The 22,663-nt window shown below is 55.5% G+C and overlaps 1 protein-coding gene across 3 annotated transcripts in view; it reads left to right on the top strand.

Annotated features, from left to right (window-relative positions):
* PEPD (peptidase D) overlaps positions 1-22,663 on the top strand; it is a 141,072-nt gene that overhangs the window by 7,715 nt on the left and 110,694 nt on the right. For 2 of the 3 annotated variants that reach the window (XR_008540796.2, XM_054672426.1), the window contains exons 2-5: positions 1,804-1,987; positions 3,427-3,554; positions 13,857-13,920; positions 21,517-21,564. Coding sequence is in view for 2 of the 3 variants with exons in the window: in XM_054672426.1 (XP_054528401.1) it covers positions 1,804-1,987; positions 3,427-3,554; positions 13,857-13,920; positions 21,517-21,564 (424 nt within the window). In the remaining variant the exon portion in view is untranslated. 3 annotated transcript variants of the gene reach the window in all.

The raw sequence follows: 22,663 nt of genomic DNA, 5'->3' as shown, positions 1-22,663 counted from the left end.
AGCGTGCATGCTGAGGAGGTCGGGTAGGTCGGCCTCTGGGCACAGTGCAGGGGGGTGTATCTGGAGGGCAAGTGGGGAAACCTCAGGCCAGGGACTAGTAGGGGATCGGGCAAGGAGAAGAGCTGCAGGTTCAAAGAGGGAGGCCGGGGAAGACCATCCGGAAAAGGTCGTATTGGAGCCAAGATGTGCAGGAGGTGTGACCTGCTCATGTGACCCTGGCAGGAGGGTCAGGGCCTCTGAGGGTCCCATGTGAGGTGAGTGTGAGGTGCCCCAGGCCACTTCACCGTGCTGTGCTGTGAGGGCAGGTTTCATCCGCAGCTTCACTGCAGTCCCCAGGCAGAGCTCTCTGCTCGCACCAACTCTGGGATGTCCCTGCCTCCTTGACCTCCGTGCCCACCCACTGCCCCCTGGCTGGAGAGCCTGCAGGGGCTCCCTCCTGCACACCCTGCCCCTGCTTACTCCTCCTCCACCTCATCCCCATTATCTCTCCACACCCGGCCTCCAGCCTGCTTGCTGGGACCACCATCCGTTTATTCATTCATTCCATAGATACCGACACCTGCTCTGTCCCTGCCCTCAGGGAGCTTACATGTTACCTGGAGGGCCAGCAAACAAATAAATGAAGAGTGATGGGGGCTCTAGAGAGACACGAAGAGAGCTGGGGGATGGGGTGGGTAGGAAAGGGGCATTTCTGCAGAGGCTGGGTAAAAGGGCATGGGATGCCCTTGGGAAGAGCATTCCCCACAGGGCGCTGCAGCGGCAAAGGCTGGAGTGTTCTGGGGGTTTAGGGAAGAGCGAGGATGCCTGTGCCGCAGCAGAGGAAGCCAAGGGTGAACTGGGGGTCTGGATCCCTTGTGGCTGGGGAGTGAAGTCTGCACTCAGAGAAGCCAGCTGGCACGGGGTTGGGCAGGGAGTGTGTGCTGGGATTGGCATTTTGAAAGGGCCCTTCTGGCAGAAGGTGCAGACCAGGCCACGGGGAAGTTGCGGCCAAGAGCGCCGTTGAGAGTTGCCTGCAGTTGTCCAGACGGGACATGGGGAGGTGGCCCTGGGGATGGGGATGTGCAATGAGGGTAGACCTTGCTGGTGGCCAGGAGATGGGATGAGATAGGAGGCCAGGATGGCCTTTGGGACTGTCCAGGTGCAGGTGCTTTGTGTCGGGGGAGGCTGGGGAGGAGCGACTTTGGTTCACGTGCATCTTCTGCCTGCTGAGGGTGGCTGATGGGTCTGTGAGTCTGGAGCTGGACATCATCAGTCTGCAGATGCAGATGGTCCTTTGAGCTGAAGGACTGGGTAAGCTCAGCTGAGCTGAGGGAGGGAGCCAGTTAGGGAAGAGGCCCCAGGGTTGGGCCAAGCTGGCCTCTAGCAGGGAGGTTGAGCCGGGAGCCAGGGGCCTGGCTGGTAGGGAGCCTGGACCGGCTGCTGTTGGAGAAGGTTTCCGCAGAGAGAGTGGCCCCCAGGGTCATGGGCAGGCACCAAGTGGCCAGTGAGGACTGGGGACCTGCTGCAGATTCGGGAGCGTAGGGTCACTGTGGCCTGCTGGGCAGTTGGTTGGGGGGCAGAGGAGCAGGGGGGTGGAGTCAGGACAGCATGGGTGGTGGAGGGGAGACAAGCCCCTGTGGTCCTCAGGAGGATCAGTGAGGGGCTGTTTCTGGGTCATAAGTAGGTGGAGCTTGGGCAGCTTGCCCCGTGCTGATGGGGGTCCCACGGCAGGCTCGGGCCTCCGGTCACCCCGACCTCAGGTGTGGGCATGCTTGGAGATGCTAACAGAGGCCTGTGTGGCGGTGTGTGCTCTTGCCTCTGCAGACCCTCGTTTTGGCTGGGGAATGAAACCCTGAAAGTGCCGCTGGCGCTCTTTGCCTTGAACCGGCAGCGCCTGTGTGAGCGGCTGCGGAAGAACCCTGCTGTGCAGGCCGGCTCCATCGTGGTCCTGCAGGGCGGGGAGGAGACTCAGCGCTACTGCACCGACACCGGGGTCCTCTTCCGCCAGGTGAGCCTCCCCCCTTGGCCACAAGTGAGCAGGTGTGTGATGGTGCTGCTGTCCTGAGCAGGAGTTGGAGGCCCCAGCTTGGCCAGTGCTGCCCCTTGTGGCCCTCCCTGAGCCTCTGTTTCCTCGCCTGGGAAGTGGTCCAGGGGCTCCTTGAAGATGTAGAACTTGAAGATGTGGGGCAGCGGGTGGCCAAGCTGCAGGAAACCAGCCTGGCCATGGTGACCATAGCTGAGAGTCACTGGCAGCACTCAGTCCCCAGGCACAGGAACATGAGGACACCCACCCAGGAAGACTGTGAGGCTCTGAGCTGGGCCCACTTTCACACATCTTAGCATTACACCCATTTTGCAGATGAGAAAACTGAGGCTCAGAGGGGAAATGACTTGCCAAGAGGTGGAGCTGGGATTAGAACTTTGTCTTCCAGCTCTAAATCTAGTGCTGTTTTCTCCCCGCTGCCATGCCCAGAGCTGGAGCCTGACCACAGCAGGAACTTCAGAACCTCTCTGGGGCAGGCAGAGCCTAGGGAATGTGTCCATGCAGCATCCTGGCAAGAGGAGAGATGGGAATGCGAAGGGGAGCCGAGTGTGGAGAGGATATGGGAAGGCGTGGCTTCCCTAGCTGGACCCTGTCGCCCCAGCAGGCCACAGATGGGCTGAGACCCATTGCTGAGCGACCGCAGACTGTGTTTTTTCTTTACTAAAAGCACCTCCTGCCTGAAGGGTCCCGTCTCTCCACTCCATTGTTCGCGCAGCTGCAAGCCTGCAATCCCATGGCTGTGAGAAACATGGAGGTCTAAAGAAGTTTTCTCTGGCTAGTCTTGATGCTTCTCCAGGTTTAAATATTCTGCGGCTTAAAAACCGATTTCCTAAATTCAGCTGTTGGCTCCCTTTCTGATGGTATGCAAGGCTAATTTTGGAAGAGATCCTCCTCCACCATACCTTTATGACGTCCTTTTAGCGCAGCATTCATCCCTAAACACAAGTCATCAGCCGTCCCGGGGGTGGGAGAGGGAAGTAAGAAGTCTTAAATGGAGGAATCCATTTCCGTGCAGATATCCGGCCTGGGCGTCGGAATCCGGGGGGCGTCTTGCCTGCCTGCACGTGGCAGAGAGGCAGGGCTGAGCTGGATGTGTGGTGCTGCTGGACGCCCTGTTGTGGGCCCGGGGGTGGGGATACAGGTGGGCTCGGGCACATGCCTGACACCCACAGCATCAGGGAGGGCTCCCAGCAGGGTAGAGGAGCTGCTAGGCTGCCCCCTGCCAAACTACGGGAGGATGAGCTGGGGAGTCGAGTGCTGAGGGGAAGGGATGTCTGGGGCTGGGGTCAGTTACAGGAGGCTGTCGGTCTGAGCTGGCTCTCTAGGGTGCTGTGATGCAGCCACCGGTCCCTCCTTGCACCTCATGTTCCACTGGCTAACAATAGTTCTTGTTCCCGCCACAGGAGTCCTTCTTTCACTGGGCGTTCGGTGTCACTGAGCCAGGCTGCTATGGTGTCATCGATGTTGACACTGGGAAGTCGACCCTGTTTGTGCCCAGGCTTCCTGCCAGCCATGCCACCTGGATGGGAAAGTAAGGAGCAGCCTGGACAGGGCACCGTGGCTACCAACCATGGGCTGGGGGTGGGTAGGGGAGGTGGGATGAGAGAGTGGGGTTGGGCCTGGGGACGGGGAGGAGGGAAGAGCTGCAGGAGGAAGGGCATGCGGTCAGGGCTGTCACAGCCTGCTTCTTGCCAGAGCCCTGCACCCTTGGCTGGGAAGGGATGTTAGAGCTGGAGTATGACTGTGTGGTAGGAGTTATTGAGAAATTGTTTAAGGTAGATAGAGAGGAAAAGGGGTCCTTGGGAAGTTTTCTGGTAAAGCCCCAGCTCCTAGAGCCAGGCCGGCAACCTTTGATATGCAAATGCAGGCCATTAGAAACTGGGTCCACCCAACATGGCAATTCCCAAGGCCTTCTTACCCTTGCCTCACATGTTCCTGGCAACATGGCCGCCCCACATGTGTAGAACATCCCCAAATATCCCCACATGTGTAGAACATCCATGGCTCCCTGCATTTGCATATTAAAAGACTAGGGTGGGAGAGCCAGCTTTTTAGTGGGCTATGTGAATAACATGCGTGGTCAAACCAATCCCCTGAGCCCTATGTAAATCAGACATCGCCCCCTCCAGCCTCTGCATATATACTTGGCTGGTGTCCACTGCACTTGGGGACCTCCTCTTTTGGCTTTGGAGCCCCCCTCCCTCTGGCTCCATACGGAGGAGCTTCTTCCTTCTGTCTTCTCCCTTCCTTCTTGCCTATTAAACTCTCCGCTCCTTAAAACCACTCCACGTGTGTCCATGTCGTTTTCTCTAATTCAACTCGAGACCAAGAACCCTGGAGTTCCTCCACTCATCAGAGCCCTGTCAACTGGGGGCCTTGTTTGTTTAGAAGTGCAGTTTGTTAATCCTGAAATTCTAGCTTCTCCGTCTGTGAAAACGCCTGAGGGTTTGGCCCTGCGAGGCCGTCACTCCTGCATGGCATCGACAGGTGTGGCATGGCCCTGTGCGTGCCTGAGGGTGGTGGGTTGGGTTTGGATCGGGGAACCCCCTCTCTGAGGCCCATCGCTGATATGCTGGGTGTGTTATTTGCTGCCTTCCTCTGGACGCAGCGCAGGTCCTGCCCTCCCGGCTCACCTGTGAGATAGAGCAGAGGCTCGGGCTGCTGGGCACCCTCCTCCACCCTCCATGGTGCCTGCTGTTCCAGGTACTCCCCACCGCCGAGGAGCTGTTCTGCCTGCTCAGTGGTGCCAGGGCGGACACTGTACTTAACCAGGGAGGTTTGAGGTGATCAGAGGATCCCGCTAAATGCTGGCTGCCTCACTGCGTGTCATCTCCGCCTGGAGAGTGATTATTCTGGGCTAATGTATAAATTGCAGCCTTTGCTGCCTGGTGCCCCAGAACGCTCATTACCAGGTGGGCTGGAGAGGCTGTGGCTGGTTTGAGTGACAAGGCCCCTGGCTGCCACAGGGACTGGGCTCTCTGCCGAGGATTGGGGCCACAGTGGAGCTTCCCCTGCTTCCAGTGCTACCCTCCCCTCACCCTCCCTTCAGTGCAGACTCCGTTTCTGCCTTCGTTGGCCATGGTGTGTGCTGCTCCTGCTGTCTCAGGGAGAGGGGTTCAGGCTTACAAGTTGGTGATCATTCTGCTCTTAGGCCGCTTGGCAGGATCCCATCCTGGCAAGACTGGGATCTTCGCTGGGCAGGACTCAGCCTGGAGCACAATTGGCAGCAGAAGAAAAGAGGACTGTTTCTCCTGGGGGTGGTCTCCTGGCCTGGCCCCTGGGAAGAAGGGCACGGAGTGGACACACCCGGGCCGACTGCCTTTGGGGCTTCTGCCGGGCTGCCCCTCGGAGGCCCTGGCCTGACAGTGCCTTCCCATCCTGTCGTGATCTTTATTGTCGACCTTCATCCCATTCCCAGTGGAATCCTTATGACTGCCCTGTTACAAAAGAGGAGATGGCTCAGCGTGCTGGTGTGACCTGTGCAGGTCCTGCAGCCAGGTCTTGCTGGAGCTGCAATTGGAGGCTGAGCTTGCCTGCTGGCTAAGTGTGGCTTCTGAGAGGCCATGGGGCTTGCGAGTGGGTCTGGTCATGTTTGGGGCTCCAGTTCCTTCTCTGTGATGCTGCTCTGGAGGCCCCCCAGGACTGGAGTTACAGTGCTGGCCGCTGTATCTCTGACACTGACATGAGGCAGGGATGGTTCCAGGAGGCAGATTGTCTTGTCCAAAAATGGCCACAGCAGTGTTTCTGGACACTCGCTGTCTGCAGGTGACATATATTTCCCTTCTGCCTGTCCCAGGTCTGGGCCTCATGACAGATGTGGCAGTGTTGCTGTGTGACGTCTGAGGCTAGACTGTAAACTGCACTGTGGCTTCCACCTGGTTCTCTCCCATGGGGTACTTGCCCTGGGAACCCAGCCGCCACATCATGAGGAAGCGCAGACTCCCCATAGGGGGACCCCAGCCGCCAGCAGCACCAGCCGCCAGCGTGCATGAGGCCCAGCCTTCCATCTGCTGAGGTCCTAGATGTGGAGCAGAGCTTTGCTGTCCTCTCGGGGCTCGGTCCAAATTCCCGACCTTCAGAGTCCATGAACATGATCGGTGGTTTTGCACTCCACTAAGTGTTGGAGTCGTTTATTCCCCAGCTGTTGTAACTGGGACAGCAGTGACGAAGAGTTTAGGTCTGCTTTCTGCAGGAGGATTCTCCCAGCATCCCCTCTCTACCCAGAGCAGAGTTGTGGCCTCAGCCTTTCTTGCAAGGGGCACGACTCAGGACGAGCGAGGGCCCCTGTGCCAGGGTACCCTTGGCTCCGGGTGACACCTGCAGTTTTGACCTGGCTGCCCTCTCAGCCTCCTCATGGCCCTCACTGCTGGCTCAGAGCCTGTTGACATGTCCCACTGCTCAGAGAAGTAGCTCAGCAGTCAGGTCGGATGCCTCCTCTGTGAGATGTGGGGATGGACAGAGAACAGAGAAGGAGAAACAGCTTCAGGGAGGGTCTGATCAGGGGCTAACCAGGGCCCCACCTGGGGTTTCCAGGGGTTTCCAGCAGGGGTCTCCCCTGTTGGAAAAGGCTGTGTACATGCTGGGCAGGTCAGATCAGGCAGCCTTGGTCCCAAGGGGGCATCTGGCCCCATAGCTGAGAGGTAGAGCCTTGTGTCCTGCTGTCCTGGCTCCCTACCACAGCCACCCCGAGCAGGCCTCTCCGTTCCACTGTCCTGGAGTGACCCTGTCTGAGTCTCCACATCCTGAGCCCTCAGGAGAGAAGCCTCAGTTGTAACAGAGCAGTGGTGGCGGGGTTGACTGTGTGGGACTGGAGCTGGGGAGTGGCCAGATCTGATTGCGTATGGCTGCTTCCAGCTGCTCCTGGAATCAATAGGGCACCAGGAGCGAGGCTGACGGGAGTACCTGGCCTTTGCAAGCAAAACCCACCAGACTTCACATTTGACCTTCAGCTCCTCAGCTTCCTTTTGAGTCCCTATCTGATGGTTTTTGAAAATCCATCTGGCAGATACTGCAATCCAAAGTCGCCCAGGGAAACGACACCCCCGTCTGCAGGATCTGCCACTTCCTGTGGAAACGGTCTTGCTGTTGTCAGGGTTGCAGACGCCAGGGGCTGTGGGCAGCCTGAAGCCGGCCCACTCCTCACCCCAGGCCTGTTCTGGGATGGGGAGGGTGGTAGCTCTGAATGCATTTTTATTCAGAATCTCTGCTAACAATAGTGTGTGGTGTCTTTTTGATGTGAGAGCATTTCCCATCATTTTTCACGGAGTTGGGCTTAGTGGAGGGTGGCTTTGGCTGTGGGCCTCTGTGAGTCAGCGCCCCAGGCAGCTTCGGAGCCCAGAGTTGGGGAGCCAGTTTGACCAGGTCGGGGGACCCTCCTGGAACCTTTGTAACGCATTCCGTCCCCGGCTCTGGGTATGCAGGGAGGGGCGCTCAGCCTTCCCAGGGCCATACCCACATCTTGTGTGAGAGATGGATGCGGGTATGGTGGGAGGGTTTGCACATGCATGGTGTATGTGTGGGGTGCTGTGTGTGCATATGGAGTGCACACCTGTGTGTGGTGTGGTGCATGTGGAGGGGTGGGTACGTATGGATGTGATGTGGAGAGGACATATGTTGGGGGTGTGCGTGAGGTGTGTGATGCATGTAGAGTATGTTGTGTGGGGGGGGCATGTGCTGTGTTTGTGGTGTGTAGGGTGTTTGTGATGGGGGTGTGTGGTGTGTAGGGTGTTTATGAGGAGGGGTGAATGTGGGTGTGCGTGTGCTGTGTTTTGTGTGTGTGGTGTGTAGGGTGTTTGTGATGGGGTGTGTGTGTGGTGTGTAGGTTTTTTGTGATGGGTGTGTGTGTGGTGTGTGGTATGTAGGTTGTGATGGGAGTGTGTGTGTGCTGTGTTGTGTGTGGGTGTGTGAGGTGTGTAGGGTGCATGTGAGGGAGTGTGTGTGGGCATGTGTGTGCTGTGTTGTGAGTGGGCATGTGTGGTGTGTAGGGTGTTTGTGATGGGAGTGTGTGTGGTGTGTAGGTTGTGATGGAAGTGTGTGTGTGTGCTGTGTTGTGTGTGTGGTGTGTAGGGTGCATGTGAGGGTGTGTATGGGTGTGTGTGTGTGGTGTGTAGGGTGTTTGTGATGGGGTGTGTGTGTGGTGTGTAGGTTTTTTGTGATGGGTGTGTGTGTGGTGTGTGGTATGTAGGTTGTGATGGGAGTGTGTGTGTGCTGTGTTGTGTGTGGGTATGTGAGGTGTGTAGGGTGCATGTGAGGGAGTGTGTGTGGGCATGTGTGTGCTGTGTTGTGAGTGGGCATGTGTGGTGTGTAGGGTGTTTGTGATGGGAGTGTGTGTGGTGTGTAGGTTGTGATGGAAGTGTGTGTGTGTGCTGTGTTGTGTGTGTGGTGTGTAGGGTGCATGTGAGGGTGTGTATGGGGGTGTGTGTGTGTTGTGTAGGGTGTTTGTGATGGGGTGTGGTGGGTGTGTGTTGTGTGTGGGTGTGTGTAGTGTGTAGGGTGTGATGAGAGTGTGTGTGGGTGTGAGTAGCGTGTAGGGTGTTTGTGATGGGGTGTGGGGTGTGAGAGTGCTGTCTTGTGTGTGGGTGTGTGTGTAGTGTGTAGGGTGTTTGTGATGAGTGTGGGTGTGTGAGTTGTGTAGGGTGTGGTGGGTGTGAATGTGCTGTGTTGTGTGTGGATGTGTGTGTAGGGTGTAATGAGGGTGTGTGTGGGTGTCTGAGGGGTGTGTAAGGTGTTTGTGATGGGGGTGTGGTGGGTGGGAGTGTGCTGTGTTGTGTGTGTGTGTAGTGTGTAGGGTATGATGAGGGTGTGTGAGTGATGTGTAAGGTGTTTGTGATGGGGTGTGGGTGTGAGTGTGCTGTATTGGGTGTGTGTGTAGTGTGTAGGGTGTTTGTGATGAGGGTATGTGTGGGTAAGTAGTGTGTAGGGTGTTTGTGATGGGGTGTGGTGGGTGTGAGTGTGCTGTGTTGTGTGTGGGTGTGTGTGTAGTGTGTAGGGTGTTTGTGATGAGGGTGTATGTGGGTGTGTGGGTGTGTGAGTAAATAATGTGTAGGGTGTTTGTGATGGGGCGTGGTGGGTGTGAGTGTGCTGTGTTGTGTGCAGGTGTGTGTGTTGTGTAGGGTGTTTGTGATGAGGGTGTGTTGTGTGTTGTGTGTTTTTCCCAGCTCTGCCCCACTAAGTGTCCCGAGGATCGAGGCTTCCCCAGCCTCTCTGGTGCCTCCCTCCCACGCTCCTTGTGATTGGCAGGGTGTCGGGGGCCCTCTTTGCCGTGCAGGCCTCTGAGAAGGGGCTGAGGAGCTCCTTCGGCTGCTGCCCGGGTGGTTTGAGGCACTGACCCTGGGCAGGCCTGGTCACTGGACCTGGTCTCCAGCCTCCCGGGCAGCGCTGTCCCCTCTGTGGCCCCTGCGAGGAAGCTTGCTCCGAGAGTGGTCTTTGGGCGTAGGCACCTGCGTCACTGTGGCGAGGTCTGCTTTTGTCTCTGACCAGCTAACATCCTCAGATGGCTGCCGGCTTCCACCGCAGAGCAAATGCCGCTGCCTTCTGTGGAGAGCAGAGTGAGAGTCCGCGAGGCAGCATTGTTTGTAGCTGAAGGCAGGCCGGGCCGCGGGAAATGGATGGTGACGGCTGTAATTTGGCCCTATTACTTATTCATTAACCGCATGCAGGTGGTCAGCCAGCCGGCAAGACCTGCTTTTTGAAATTTCATTTTCTAGAGGGCTCCTCGTGTCTGCACTGTGTGGCATTAATTTAATGTCTCCTTCCCACCCGTGGCCCCCACAGTTGCTGGCGGTCACTGCAGAGTGTGCAGTCATGGGCTTTGACTCCGGGGACTGGGAAAGGCCTCTCTCATTCATGCCAGGGCCCAACTGGGGTCCCTGCATGCTGACCCCTGTGGAGGACGAGAGCCCCTTTGGGTAGGAGGACTTCTCTCTCCTCCCAAAGCTATCCTTGGCATTTGAGGGGAGTGTGTGTGGGGTGACAGCAGCTTCTCTGCTGACCCATCCTCCCCAGTCCAGTAATTTCTTTTTCTTTTTCTTTTTTTTTTTTTTTTTGAGACAGAGTTTTGATCTCATCACCCAGGCTGGAGTACAATGGCGCGATCTCGGCTCACTGCAACCTCCACCTCCCTAGCTCAAGCGATTCTCCTGCCTCAGCCTCCTGAGTAGCTGGGATTACAGCCACCACACCCAGCTAATTTTTTTGTATTTTTAGTAGAGATGGGGTTTTACCATGTTGGCCAGGCTGGTCTTGAACTCCTGACCTCAGGTGATCTGCCCACCTTGGCCTTCCAAAGTGCTGGGATTACAGGCGTGAGCCACGGTGCCCGGCCTCCAGTCTGGTTGTTTCCATCCAGACTTCCCATGCGATGGGGCCTGACATGAAGTACCGTTGCTGGACCCCAGACTCCCCACAGGGCAGGGTGCAGGCCCTCCCTCTGAGTGGCTGCCTCCTGCCCTGGCCAGCCTGGCCTCAGGGAGTCCAGAGCCCCTCAGGGGCCTCTCCAGCCAGCTTTGCAGGGCTTGTGTGGCCACACCTCTTCTTTTCTCATCAACCCCACCAAATCATGGCTGCCAAGCCTTCGGTGGCTGGTTTGACGTGGGAGTCTGGCACGCATATCCCTTAGGATGACGTTTAAATGGTTTTTACTATAATTAGCCCCCAAACATGAAAAATAAGTACTATCTAAACTTAATTATCTCTGCCCTTTAAAAGAGAATGAAATGCACAGTTGCCAGAAAAGCTGCTTGCAGCTTTTCAGGTTGTATCTGTCAAGTGGCTCTTCTGTTGAGAACCAGACCTCTGGCTTGGGAGGCGCTTTTTGGCAGGAGGGGCGGGAATGCATTTCCTGGTGGCTTCCCTCTGCACAGTTGGGGTGAGTTGGGAGGTTTCAGGCCCATAACGGGAGTGGAGGTGACAAGGTCAGGTGCCACACTGATGGCTGAGATGCCCCTCTGTAGGGCGCTGGCCTCAAAATCAGATCCTTTGTACTTCCCCACTCTGCCATGAGGTTGCTTTCCACTCCTGTCACAGCTGGAGGCAATGAAGGGAGGGGGCTAGAGGCAGAGCTGGGAACAACTGAGGGACGCAGGGTGTTTGTTATGGAGCCAGAAAGTCCGAGTTGATGTGTTGATCCCAGCCATGCATTTCGCTGATGGCCCTGCCTTTTGTATTTCTGACACCTGCTTTTGTGCCGGGCTGTGGGGTCAACTCGGTGCTGAGAGTGTGGTTGCTCAATAGCAAAGGGTCTGCAGGCTTCCCTTGAGCCAGCTGCACAATAAGCCCTGCGTCTGGGGCCTCCGGAGTCCAGGCGAGGCGCTCGTCATCAATTCCTGCCCCGTAACTGCTCGAGGCCGTGCTAATGGAGGTGTCAGACCTTGGCCATTTAACTTTTGAGTCCTGTCTCAAATGCACAAGTGAATGTGACTGAATCATGCAAATTTAATTAACAGCAGGAGCTTGATACCCCGTGATCATTTCAGAGAAGCCAAAAGGGAGAGAAAGCAAAGGGCATTGTGGGCTGCACTGAGCAGTCCATTGATCGTGGTGAGACCAGCGTCTCCCGGGCCCTCAGTGCTCCTTGTTGTTGCTCCCTGCAGCCGTCCCTGGGCCCTGTGGCCAGTACTTCCTGGTTTGGGTGGGGAGGGAAGTGGTGGAGGACTCAGAGAGAGGAGCAGATTCTGTTTCCTGCAGGTGATGCTGGTCCTTAGTGTCACAAAGGCTGAGAATGGCACATAGGACACCAGTTCAGGAGCTCACTCGTGAAGTTCATCACCTCCAAGTCCCAAGGTTCTCTCCCTCCACCGTGTTCTGTGGGGTTCTCCAGGCACATTATCCTCGGCACCTGCAACACCCCACCCCCCCGCCCCCCAGTTATCCGTAGAGGGTCTTGACTGCAAGTTGTCCAGGTTGTTGCCATTTTGAACAAAGAATTGGACAAAACACACAAAGGAAAGAATGAAGCAACGAAAGAATGAAAGCAGAGATTTATTGAAAATGAAAGTGCACTCCACAGTGTGGGAGCCGGCTGAGCAGAGTCTCAAGGCCTAGTGACAGAATCTTCTCGGGTCCAGATACCCCCAGGAGGTTTCCCATTGGCCACTTGGTGCTCGCCTCGTGTAAATGAAGTGGTGGCCTGCCATCAGTCTGATTGGTTGTGGAAAGCAACCTTTGTAACTTCACCTCTGCAACCAATCGGAGGCTAAAGTGAAGTTACAAAGTTGCGTTTCTTTGCAAACCAAGACTCCACTTGCAATCAGAGGTACTTTCAATTTCCCATCTGCCTCAAAAAAAAGGGGGGGTTTGCAAAGGGAGCAGCCTCTGGTCCTTTGTTACTTAGGTGTGGAAAGTTAGGGTTTTCCTTTCAATTTAGTTCTAGGAAGTCAGCATGAAAAAGCCCTAAAGCCTCCCGACCCTATTCTCCTGCCTCACCACCACCCCTTGACAGCCCAGGAAACACCATCCAGAAACCATCTGCTGTTTTTTTGTCTGAGGCCTATTTGGGACCCAGCACCTGGTGACTGTAACACTGTGAGGTCACAGACAGCTGGAGGGCTGGAGCACAGCTGGAGGGCTGGAGCACGGCTGGGGATAGAGCCCCTGTGATGAGGTGGGGCCCAGGTGTGGGATGACGTAGGACCGAGTATGCGTGCGTCATTGGACTTGGCTCTCAGTGTCTCCCCTGTGCAGTTTGTGTTCCTTTCCCCTTGCGTAAGCTCTGTCACTAACAGAGACATTGACTTATCTGCTGACCAAGAGCCTGGGGGTGGCGGCTTGCTGGACCCAGGCTGGAGGTCTGCCTAGCACAGCTGTGACCAAAGGGCCCATCAGGAGGTGGACGAGGGCTGCCCAACCTCATCCATTCTGTGTCTTCTCACTGGCAGATTTTTCAGGGGTAATGAGTAAGCTTGAGTTTTTCTCATCACATTGAGTAATACTGATACTGACTTTCTAAAAATGTTAATGTTTGGCTGGGCACAGTGCCTAATGCCTATAATCCCAGCACTTCGGGAGGCTGAGGCAGGAAGATTGCTTGAGACCAGGAGTTTGAGGCTGCAGTGAGCTACGATTGTGCCACAGCACTCCAGCCTGGGGTGACAGAATGAGATGCTGTCTCTGGAACATAAAATATAATAGTAATAATAATTATTATTATTATTTGAGATGGAGTCTCACTCTGTCACTCAGGCTGGAGTGCAGTGGTGCCATCTCGACTCCCTGCAACCTCCGCCTCCTGGGTTCAAGTGACTCTCCTGCCTCAGCCTCCCGAGTAGCTGGGAGTTCAGGCACCCGCCACCACGCCCTAATTTTTTGTATTTTTAGTAGAGATGGGGTTTCACCATGTTAGCCAGGATGGTCTGGATCTCCTGACCTTGTGATCTGTCCGCCTTGGCCTCCCAAAGTGCTGGGATTCTGCGGCTGACCTTAAAATAAACTTTCCTTTAAAGATGCTCCATGAAGACCTGGCAGGCAGATTGTTTTATGCCACAGAGGGACGGGTGCACTGGCTGGCTGCCCTGGTGGACTGTCTCTGGCAGTGGAGGGGATGATAGGGGTTTTGTCTGCAGGGGCTGGCTGCAGGTGGCTAGGGTCACGGAGGAGCGGGGGTTGCTGAGGAAAGCAGCTGTGGTTCAGCCGTCACTCTGTGGCCTAATGGCCTTTGCCCTCCAAGTGTGTGTTGGGCCGACCTGTTCGGTGCCGGGTGCTGGGTGCTGGGTGCTGGGTGCTGACCGTGATGGGGATGGGACTGGGGCTCCATGGCCTGGGCTTGGCAGGCAGGAAGGTGGCCACACTGAGCCATTACCAAGCCCTGACCCTGATATTCCTTGTGCTTTTCTTTGAGGATCCATTCCAAGGAGCACTTCAAGGAGAAGTATGCCGTGGACGACGTCCAGTACGTAGATGAGGTGGGTAGCCGGCTCCTCCTCTGAGCAGCCCAGGGCTTCCAGCATGCCTTCCACTCCTGGAGTTCCTCTCCTTCCACTGCCACAACCTTGCTGGATGTCAGGGACACTACTGCCTGGCCACCAGTCCCCGCGCCGCAGGTGCTCCCATTTGGAAGGAGTAGGCAGCAACCCATGCCTCAGGCTTCTCTACGGAGCCATTGCTTTGCCTGGGAAGGCCCCTGACTCTGTGGGTAGAAGTGTCTGGTGACCTGGGTTGTGGCCGCTGAGATACATGAGGTGTCTCTGAGAGGCGGGCCTGCCTGCAGCGGTGGCACACGGTCTAAGTCACCACGAGGCTGGGCCGGGGTCTTCGTGTGTCTCGAGCCCTGGTTGACTGCAGATGCCACTGTCAGAAAAGCCCGAGGCTGTGAAAGGCTTGTAGAGTAGCATTGGAGGTCCCCTGACTTCAATCCACTTCTCAGTGGGGTTGTCCAGCAGGTGTCATGTGGCCTGGGTAGGCATGTGGCTGTCCTCTTGGGGTTTTGAATCTGTGCCAACCAAGTCCAGGCAGGTCAAAGGGGCTGCCCTGACTCCTTGACTCCAGCTCTCCTTCCTGCCAGTGGGGCAGGGCTGGGACAGAGGTGAGAGCAAGCTGGGAGCCCCTGTGGTCTACGTGACCAAAGGCCCTGACACTAAACCACTGCCTGGCACACAGGAGGCCTCTGTGCTCTGGCCCTGGGCGCTGTCACAACCCCACGTCCTGTGCAGGTCAGTGCCGTGTAGAATGTGAAGCACCCAGAAGTCAATGCCTGCCACTGGGAGTCCATCCTGGACCTGGCAGCATCAGCTTTGGACAGGGCCATCCTGTAGCCACATTTCCCCAGACAGAGAACATGTGTCGGCCATGCTAAGAGCTGGGGCTGCAGTGTGGAAGTGGCCAGGGGAGCCAGTTCTGGCAGCCAAGCAGCTTCCCCCTTCCCCTGGGCAGGACACAGCCTGGTTGAAGATGACGGTACTGGGTGAGAAGCAGGTTCCCAGGGATCATGGCCAGACACAGTGCTGTGAGAGACCAGTTGTCTCTGCCCAGCATGTGGGGGCCCAGCCTGGCCCATCCAGCTCGGGGGTGGCCAGCTCTCTTTGACTGCAGGTGGGCCAGTACCATGTGCCCAGCCCTGCCCCCGGTACTGCTGTCCTGGAATATGTTTTCCATTTCTCTGTCTTTCTCCTATCCATCTTTTGAGGCCTTGCACCAGCCTTGTACCAGCCACTGTATCTGCTGTAGACTCTGGCCCACACTGGTGCCCCTTCCCTGAGCCCTCAGGACAAGTTGTGGACACCATGGACGCTGACTGTGTTCTGATGTGCACCCTGCCCTTGACTGCCTTGTATTTGTCTTGAACGTCCAGTTCTTTTTCCCCAGACATTCCTCTTGCACTCTCTCCCTGCCCAGTCCCAGGGACATGTAGGGCATCAGAGGTGGCCGAGACCCAGGGCTGACCTCAACAGCCCAGGGCACAGTCCAGTGCAGGAGGTGACCACATGAGTGAACAGTCACCGCAGGGTGGTGGTGCCTGGGCAGAGATCCCTGGAAGAGCCTCTGTGAAGGGCACTGCCCACCTCTACAGGGACATGGGGGCCTGTCTCTACAGCATCTTCTGCCTGGTTGGACTGTGGAGAGAGGAGGCTTTTGATGGATCTTTATGTTATGTTATTTCAATCCCAAGCTTTTGGGGGTGACTCTTAACATCTGAAGATTCTGTCAATACACATGTGACCTATCATATTGATCCCATTGAGTACAGGATCTAAAATAGACGGAACGTTTATTTGCACGCTCCCAGCGAGACCATCTGCCACTTGCCTTGTATGTCTCGGAAGTGGAACGGGAGGCACCTACTCCTTCATTCTCATTTTCCTTCCGACCCTCTCCTTGGCAGATGTGTTTCCTGCCCCAGAAACTGCTTCTTAACACTGTTGTCCTTTGAAACCTTGACCCTTCAGGTCTCTTCGATGTGAAACCTGGAGGGGCAGCCTGGGGTGGGCCCTGTCTGAAGGACCCTGGTGGGATGGGCACCTGCCTCCAGGACCCTGTCTCAGGGATCCTGGTGGAACGGGCACCTGACTCCAGGATCCTGTCTCAAGGACTCTGGCGGGATGGGCACCTGCCTCCAGGACCCTGTCTCAAGGACCCTGGTGGGATGGGCACCTGCCTCCAGGACCCTGTCTCAAGGACCGTGGCGGGATGGGCACCTGTCTCCAGGACCCTGTCTCAAGGATCCTGGTGGAATGGGCACCTGCCTCCAGGACCCTGTCTCAAGGACCCTGGCAGGACGGGCACCTGCCTCCAGGACCCTGTCTCAAGGACCCTGGTGGGACGGGCACCTGCCTCTGCCCTGGACTCAGCTGCTGAGTCCGAGCCACCTCTGGACCACAGCCTCCCCAGCCACTGTCTGACATTTTTGTCTTTATAACTGGGGGAAAATTCAGCTCCATGTCTACTGTGATTTCTGGGGGCGAGGAAGGAGAACTGGTCTCTAAGCAAAGTAAGAGACAGGCCACCTTAAGTGTTAGGGCAGGGAAGTTGTTAATGGTTGCACAGAATGACAGCACAGAGACTGGCTCATTCTTCGTCTTCGTATACAAAGCAGAATGTCGAGGCTTCAGTAGAGTTCAAAGGCTAGAATCTCTTTAGGGTTCGGGAGCACCCCACCGCACCCCGTCACCGCCACTGCCATTGCAGATTGGTGTTGATGTTACTGTTACTGCCGCTGTTTTTACTGGGAACAAGGCTCACGTTGACAGCAGAGCAAGTGCTTCATGCCGGGGCGGCCCACGTGGGCTCCAGTAACACTAGAGCTCTCTTGGAGCCCCTTGTCCCTCCCGCTGCGGGAGGGACACAGCGGGGCAGGGACTGTGCTGGGCCGTAGCCCCCACCGCGTTCATAGATATGAGGCTGAGGCTCAGAGAGAAAGGCCTCGTCCACAGTCCCACAGCTGGAGGGGAGTGGTACTGGGATGTGACGCCAGGGGCCTCCCCTCGAGGCCTCCCTTTCCCCTCAGAAAGGAGGGCTGCTGTAGGACACTCCTGTGGAGGCAACATGGACTCCCTGTGCCTTTGATTTTCTGTGGCTCTGAAGGGAGCCTGCCAAAAAGTGTGACTTGCTGGACTGAACCCCCTGAGCTGGGAGGTATCCCAGGTTGCTTGAGGTACCCAGGGCCTGTTGCATCATGGGAGGTTACAGGAAGCCCTTTATGCAGGGAAGGGGTCCCCAGGCTGGTTCTGCAGTGCTCAGCCCCATCTCACTTGGGGTGGCCTTAGCTGTCAGTGACAAATCACAGCCAATGCTTGTCTCCTCTGAAAAAAGGCAGGAAGGCCTCCAATGCCATGGCTGGTCACGTGATAGCATGTATGCCATGCAGGTGTCTGATGGGGCACAGCTGGCTCCGAGGTTCCCTCCTCCCCACAGAGGATCCTGAGTTTATTGAGAAGGCAGTTCCCCTGAGAAGGAGGCATTCAGCAGAACCTTGAGTGGGGCCCCGAGGCTCTGCCGTGAAGGCCCCGTGCAAAGGCTGGCGGGATCAGCGGCTGAGAGCTGGCAGGTGAAGCGTGCGTTCCATGCACTTGCTTCCCTTTATGGCGCCAGGCATATGTGAGAAGGTCCAAGGGTCACCAAGTCTGCTACAGGCAGGACAGATGTAAGAGGACAACCGCAGCAGCACAGGGACAGGCATCGGAAGCGATGGGGTCAGCAGGGGCCACTGTGCTGTGGGACGACAAGCCCATGGCTCCAGGAACCTGATTGTTCAGGAGTAGCCACACATCCAGACTGTTGGTGATGTTTACTGATGTTTACATTTGAGAAACAAATTTGAAATTGTAAAAGCAGTGCAGGCCACCAGCGTGCAGTACTGTTGGAGGAGAATGCCACGAAAGAAGGTTTATTTTCAAAAGCTTCAGTGATTGCAGGGCAGAGCCAGTTCTCTGGAGCCTTACAGGCTTTCCCAGCGCTGGCAAAGTCATATCCAGCTTTTTTGTCCAGCTTATCACCCTGCGAAAAGCGGCCCTCGGGCCTGGTCTGGGCCCTGGTTAGGAAAGTGCAGGAGGTGTCCGTGGGAAGCCTCTGATTGTCCCCAGGGGAGGATGTACACCCACAGGGCTCTGATGAATTCTGCCCGTGACCATCCAGCTCCATCTGCCAGAGAGGCCGGGGGCTGCCGGAGAAATCGATGCTGGCTCTGGCACGAAGCAAGGCAGGGTCATTTAACAGCGCAGGGTGTGAGAGGTCCCCAGTGGCCACCACTCCGTGGAAACGAGGCCCTGAGTTGACAGAGCCTGAGTTGTCTTGTGTGCTGGGGATACATCGGGAGCCAGCAACGCACAGCGCGTCGTGTTCCCTTAATATTTGAGGCACGGAGTCAGGGTGTGCTGATGAGAGCGTAGCACTAATGGGTCTCCATGGGGAAGGGCGTGTGGAGCTGCCAGGTCGGGAGAGGTTTTTGCAGCTGCAGAAGTAACCAGGGCCCACTCAAGCAGTTGTGATCAATAAAAGATGTTGCCCTGCCAGGACTAGGAGACGCACAGCCTGCTCTCAGAGTCAGGCCTGGAATGTCTGAGCACCGGGCTGCAAGGAGACGGCTGCTCTCCCCTCCTCCATTATTCCTAACCAGCATGTCCTGAGAGTCGCCGCCCAGAGAAAAACCATCAGCCCACACATTTGTTATCCCGCTCCTCCCTCCCAAGACGATAGCAGATACAATCCCCAAGTGCCTCCTGGCTTTCTGATTCAGCTGCTCTAATTGACGGGCTCCTTCTGTGCAGCTGAATGCAGAACCTTCACATCAACGTAACAACACACCCAGGGCCGGCACGTGTACCCCTGTTCCTTTTAATAAGTCTCCCCTTCCGTCGGGAGGGGCTGAGGGTGTGTAGGGACACAGCTGAACCTTTTGGGTGTTTTTTGTTTTTGTTTTTTTTTTTTTGATACTGAGTTTCGTTCTTGCCCCCTAGGCTGGGGTGCAGTGGCACAGTCACGACTCACTGAAACCTCTGCCTCCCAGGTTCAAGCGGTTCTCCTACGTCAGCCTCCCGAGTAGCTGGGATTACAGTCACCAAGCCCGGCTAATTTTTTTGTATTTTTTAATAGAGACGGGGTTTCACCATGTTGGCCAGGCTGGTCTTGAACTCCTGACCTCAAGTGATACACCCGCCTCAGCCTTCCCAAAGTGCTGGGATTACAGGCATGAGCCACCACACCCAGCCGAGCCTTTTGTTTTTTTGCAACACTGAGGCCAAAGGACACAGCCATTCTCCAAGCAGTCACTCAGTAACATGAGGGAGGATCCCGGGAGATTGTTGATACATGTCTGGAGGATCATTGGGCCAGGAGCATGGTAAACCTTGACAAAGTCTGTGGCTTTTGACCCAACAGTTTTAAAGGCATTTAATTTTTTTTTTTGAGACAGAGTCTCGCTCTGTCACCCAACAGGCTGGAGTGCAATGGCATGATCTCGGCTCACTGCAACTGCCGCCTCCCGGGTTCAAGCGATTCTTCTGCCTCAGCCTCCCGAGTAGCTGGGACTACAGGCACATGCCACCACACCCGGCTAATTTTTAGTAGAGATGGAGGTTTCACCATTTGGCCAGACTGGTCTCGAACTCCTGACCTCGTGATCCACCTGCCTCAGCTTCCAAAAGTGCTGCGATTACAAGCATGATCCACTGTGGCTGGCTGGCATTTAATTTTAAAGAAATACTTGTATGCGAGGATGTTCATCACAGCGTTATTTATAATAGCTAATTACTAGATGTAATTTTTTTTTGAGACGGAGTCTTGCTCTGTTGCCCAGGCTGGAGTGCAGTGGCGCAGTCTTGGCTCACTGCAAGCTCCGCCTCCTGGGTTCACGCCATTCTCCTGCCTCAGCCTCCTGAGTAGCTGGGACTACAGGCACCCGCCACCACGCCTGGCTAATTTTTTTTGTATTTTTAATAGAGATGGGGTTTCACTGTTTTAGCCAGGATGGTCTCGATCTCCTGACCTCGTGATCTGCCCGCCCTGTCCTCCCAAAGTGTATTAGATGTAATTTAAGTGTCCGTAGAGGAATGAGTAGCGTCCATTAAGAGAGTATTCTACAGCCGTAGGTTCAAATCTGGGCTGTGCTGTTATTTTTTAACCAGACTCAGGCAAGTTCTCTAATCTGTAAGCCATTTCCATTTGCGAAACCTGCACGTTTGCCGCACTGTCTCCCCGTGTGGTTAAATGAGATGCTGTGTGTAAGATGACTGGCACAGGCCGTCTTCAGCGACCTACTGGTCGTTTACTGTCCCCAGCGGTAGTGACTGCTAAAAATTGCATGTTTGAAGAATATATAATGACAGGAAATAAGTGAAGCATGTAATTTCATATGATCCAAATGTCATTACAGATCTCTGTTTTTATGAGCAAAGCTAAAACGTCTCTGGAGATAGGATTGTACGTGCATTTTATCTTTTTATAGTTTTCAATACGTTCCAGGTTTTCTTGGGAGGCATCTCAGTATTAAGAAAGGTATATGTATACATATGTCAAAACTTATCAAAATGTCTGTGTTAAATACAGGCAGCATAGAGTATGTCAGTGATCACTCAATCAAGCTGTTAAAACAACAACACGTTCTCCTCACTCTCCCCCTGTGTTTCGGGTGTAAAGAGTTAGGATAGGGGTGTGGGGAGAGGCGAGGGCTGTGGAGATGAGACTGTTCTCTGCCTAGGGGGTGCTCAGAAACAAGAGGGTCTGCAGTAGCCAAGATGCAGGGCAGACTGAGGAGGAGGGGCTGGCAGAGGAAGAAATTGCTCCCAGCAGGCTGGTTGGCACATGGCACTTTGCTGGGGGAGTGGTGACTGTCAGTGGGGCAGTAGAGGAGGGAGTGAATGAACCTGCCCAGGGGGCTGGGGCTTCCATCCTGAGTGCACGTTGATGAGGCACTAAGATGGGAAGAAGGCACTCAGGGAGAGGTAAGAGCTGGAGCAGAGGCGTGGAGAGAGGAGCTGGCCCGGCATGCAGATGCAAGGGCTTGCGCCGGGAAGTAACTGGCCTGCAGTGGCAGGAGGTCCAAGTGGGTCATGGTGGAGGGACAGAGAGTGGGCTGTGGGGTGGGGGCCAGAGGGTGGGATTGGGGAAGGCCAACTCCCCTGGGTCTAGGGGTTGAATGGGGAGCAGGGAGGGAGTCTTCTGCCCTAGGAACCAGAGGCTGGTAGGCCTGGAGCCTAAAGGGTTCCCGGGGGACGGGTCTTTGAGCAGGGACTTTGCAGATGGGCAGAGGGGCTGGCCTTGGAGGGTGGGTAGGGCTGGCTGCTTGGAGCCAGGGATCTGTGTGGTGCCTGGAAGCAGGGCGGTGCGGTGGGAAGCGAGCCAGGTGTAGGTTTATCCTCTCTGCCCCTCGATGGCTGTGTGGCTTTCAGAAGTCCTTCAACCGGGAGAAGCTGGGTTTCTTCACCTGCAGGGTGAGGGCAGCGCCCGCGTCGCCTGTTCTAAGGATCTGCTTGATAAATGTGCACTGTCATTATGAAGGAATGGTAGCATGTCATCTTCATTAGGCTTAGTGGTGCCTCTAAAGTGGGTTTTTCTTTCCGACCTTCTAGATTGCCAGTGTCCTGACGTCACAGAAGCCCTCTGTCCTCCTCACTTTGGTAAGTGGCTGGTGTCCAAGGGTGGGGCAGTGCTTGGCTCTGGGGAGGGTTTTTATGGGGGCCACCTCTCCTGCAGAGGTCGGGACCATAGGGGAGGATTAAAAAACTGAGAGGGGTTAGGTCCAGGGGCTCACGCCTGTTATCCGAGTGCCTTGAGAGGCAAGGTGGGAGGATCGCTTGGAGCCAGGAGTTCCAGGCCAGCCTGGGCAACATGGCAAGACCCTGTCTTTACAACAAATTAAAAAGTTAGCCAGGCCTGGTGGCATGTGCTTGTGGTCCCAGCTACTTGGGAGGCTGAGGTGGGAGGCGTGCTTGAGCCCAGGAGTTTGAGGCTGCAGTGAGGTATGATCGCGCCACTGTGCTCCAGTCTGGGCCACAGACAGGACCCTGTCTCAAAAAAAGAAAAAAATAAACCAAGAGGAATGGTCATCAGTGATAAGTAGCGATACCTGCTCAGTCTGAATAGCTGTTTATGGGACACCATCCTTGAGTCTCCCTGGGACCTGCTGTGTCCTGTCATGAGGATGTGGACTTGGCACCACACCCACTTCTAAGGTTAAACCTGGCTAGAAGATGTATTTGTGTCAGGGTGAGCTCATGGAATTTGTGGATGTAGAAAGTCAGTTTAATGGGTACCAAAATATAGCTAGGTAGAACAAATCAGATCTAGTATTTGATAGCACAACAGGGTGACTACAGTCAACAATAATTTATTGTACATTTAAAAACAACCAGAAGAGTGCAATTGGATTGTAACAGAAAGGATAAATGCTTGAGGTGATGGATAGCTCATATATCCTGATGTGATTATTCCACATTGCATACCTGTATCAGAATATCTCATGTACCCCATAAATGTATACACCTAATATCTACCCATGAAAACTAAAAATAAAAAATTTAAAAAGGAAAAAAGAAAGTTTATTCCCACCCTCTGTCTGCCCTGTTAATGGGGTCTGAAAACCACACCCCCGGGCGTCTGCCCTCAAGGTAGCAGGGGTGTGGGGCGCAGTGACTGACCGAGGGCCTGGGCTAGGGTGGGGGGTGCGAGGTGGGCTCTGGGTACGCCGGCAGGGTTTTGGGGGCACTTGAGCTGTGG

Source organism: Pan troglodytes, chromosome 20 (genome assembly GCF_028858775.2).
Source record: "Pan troglodytes isolate AG18354 chromosome 20, NHGRI_mPanTro3-v2.0_pri, whole genome shotgun sequence".
NCBI lineage: Eukaryota > Metazoa > Chordata > Mammalia > Primates > Hominidae > Pan > Pan troglodytes.
The sequence above is the reverse complement of the archived record's forward strand: the minus strand, read 5'-3'. Positions and strand labels throughout refer to the sequence as shown.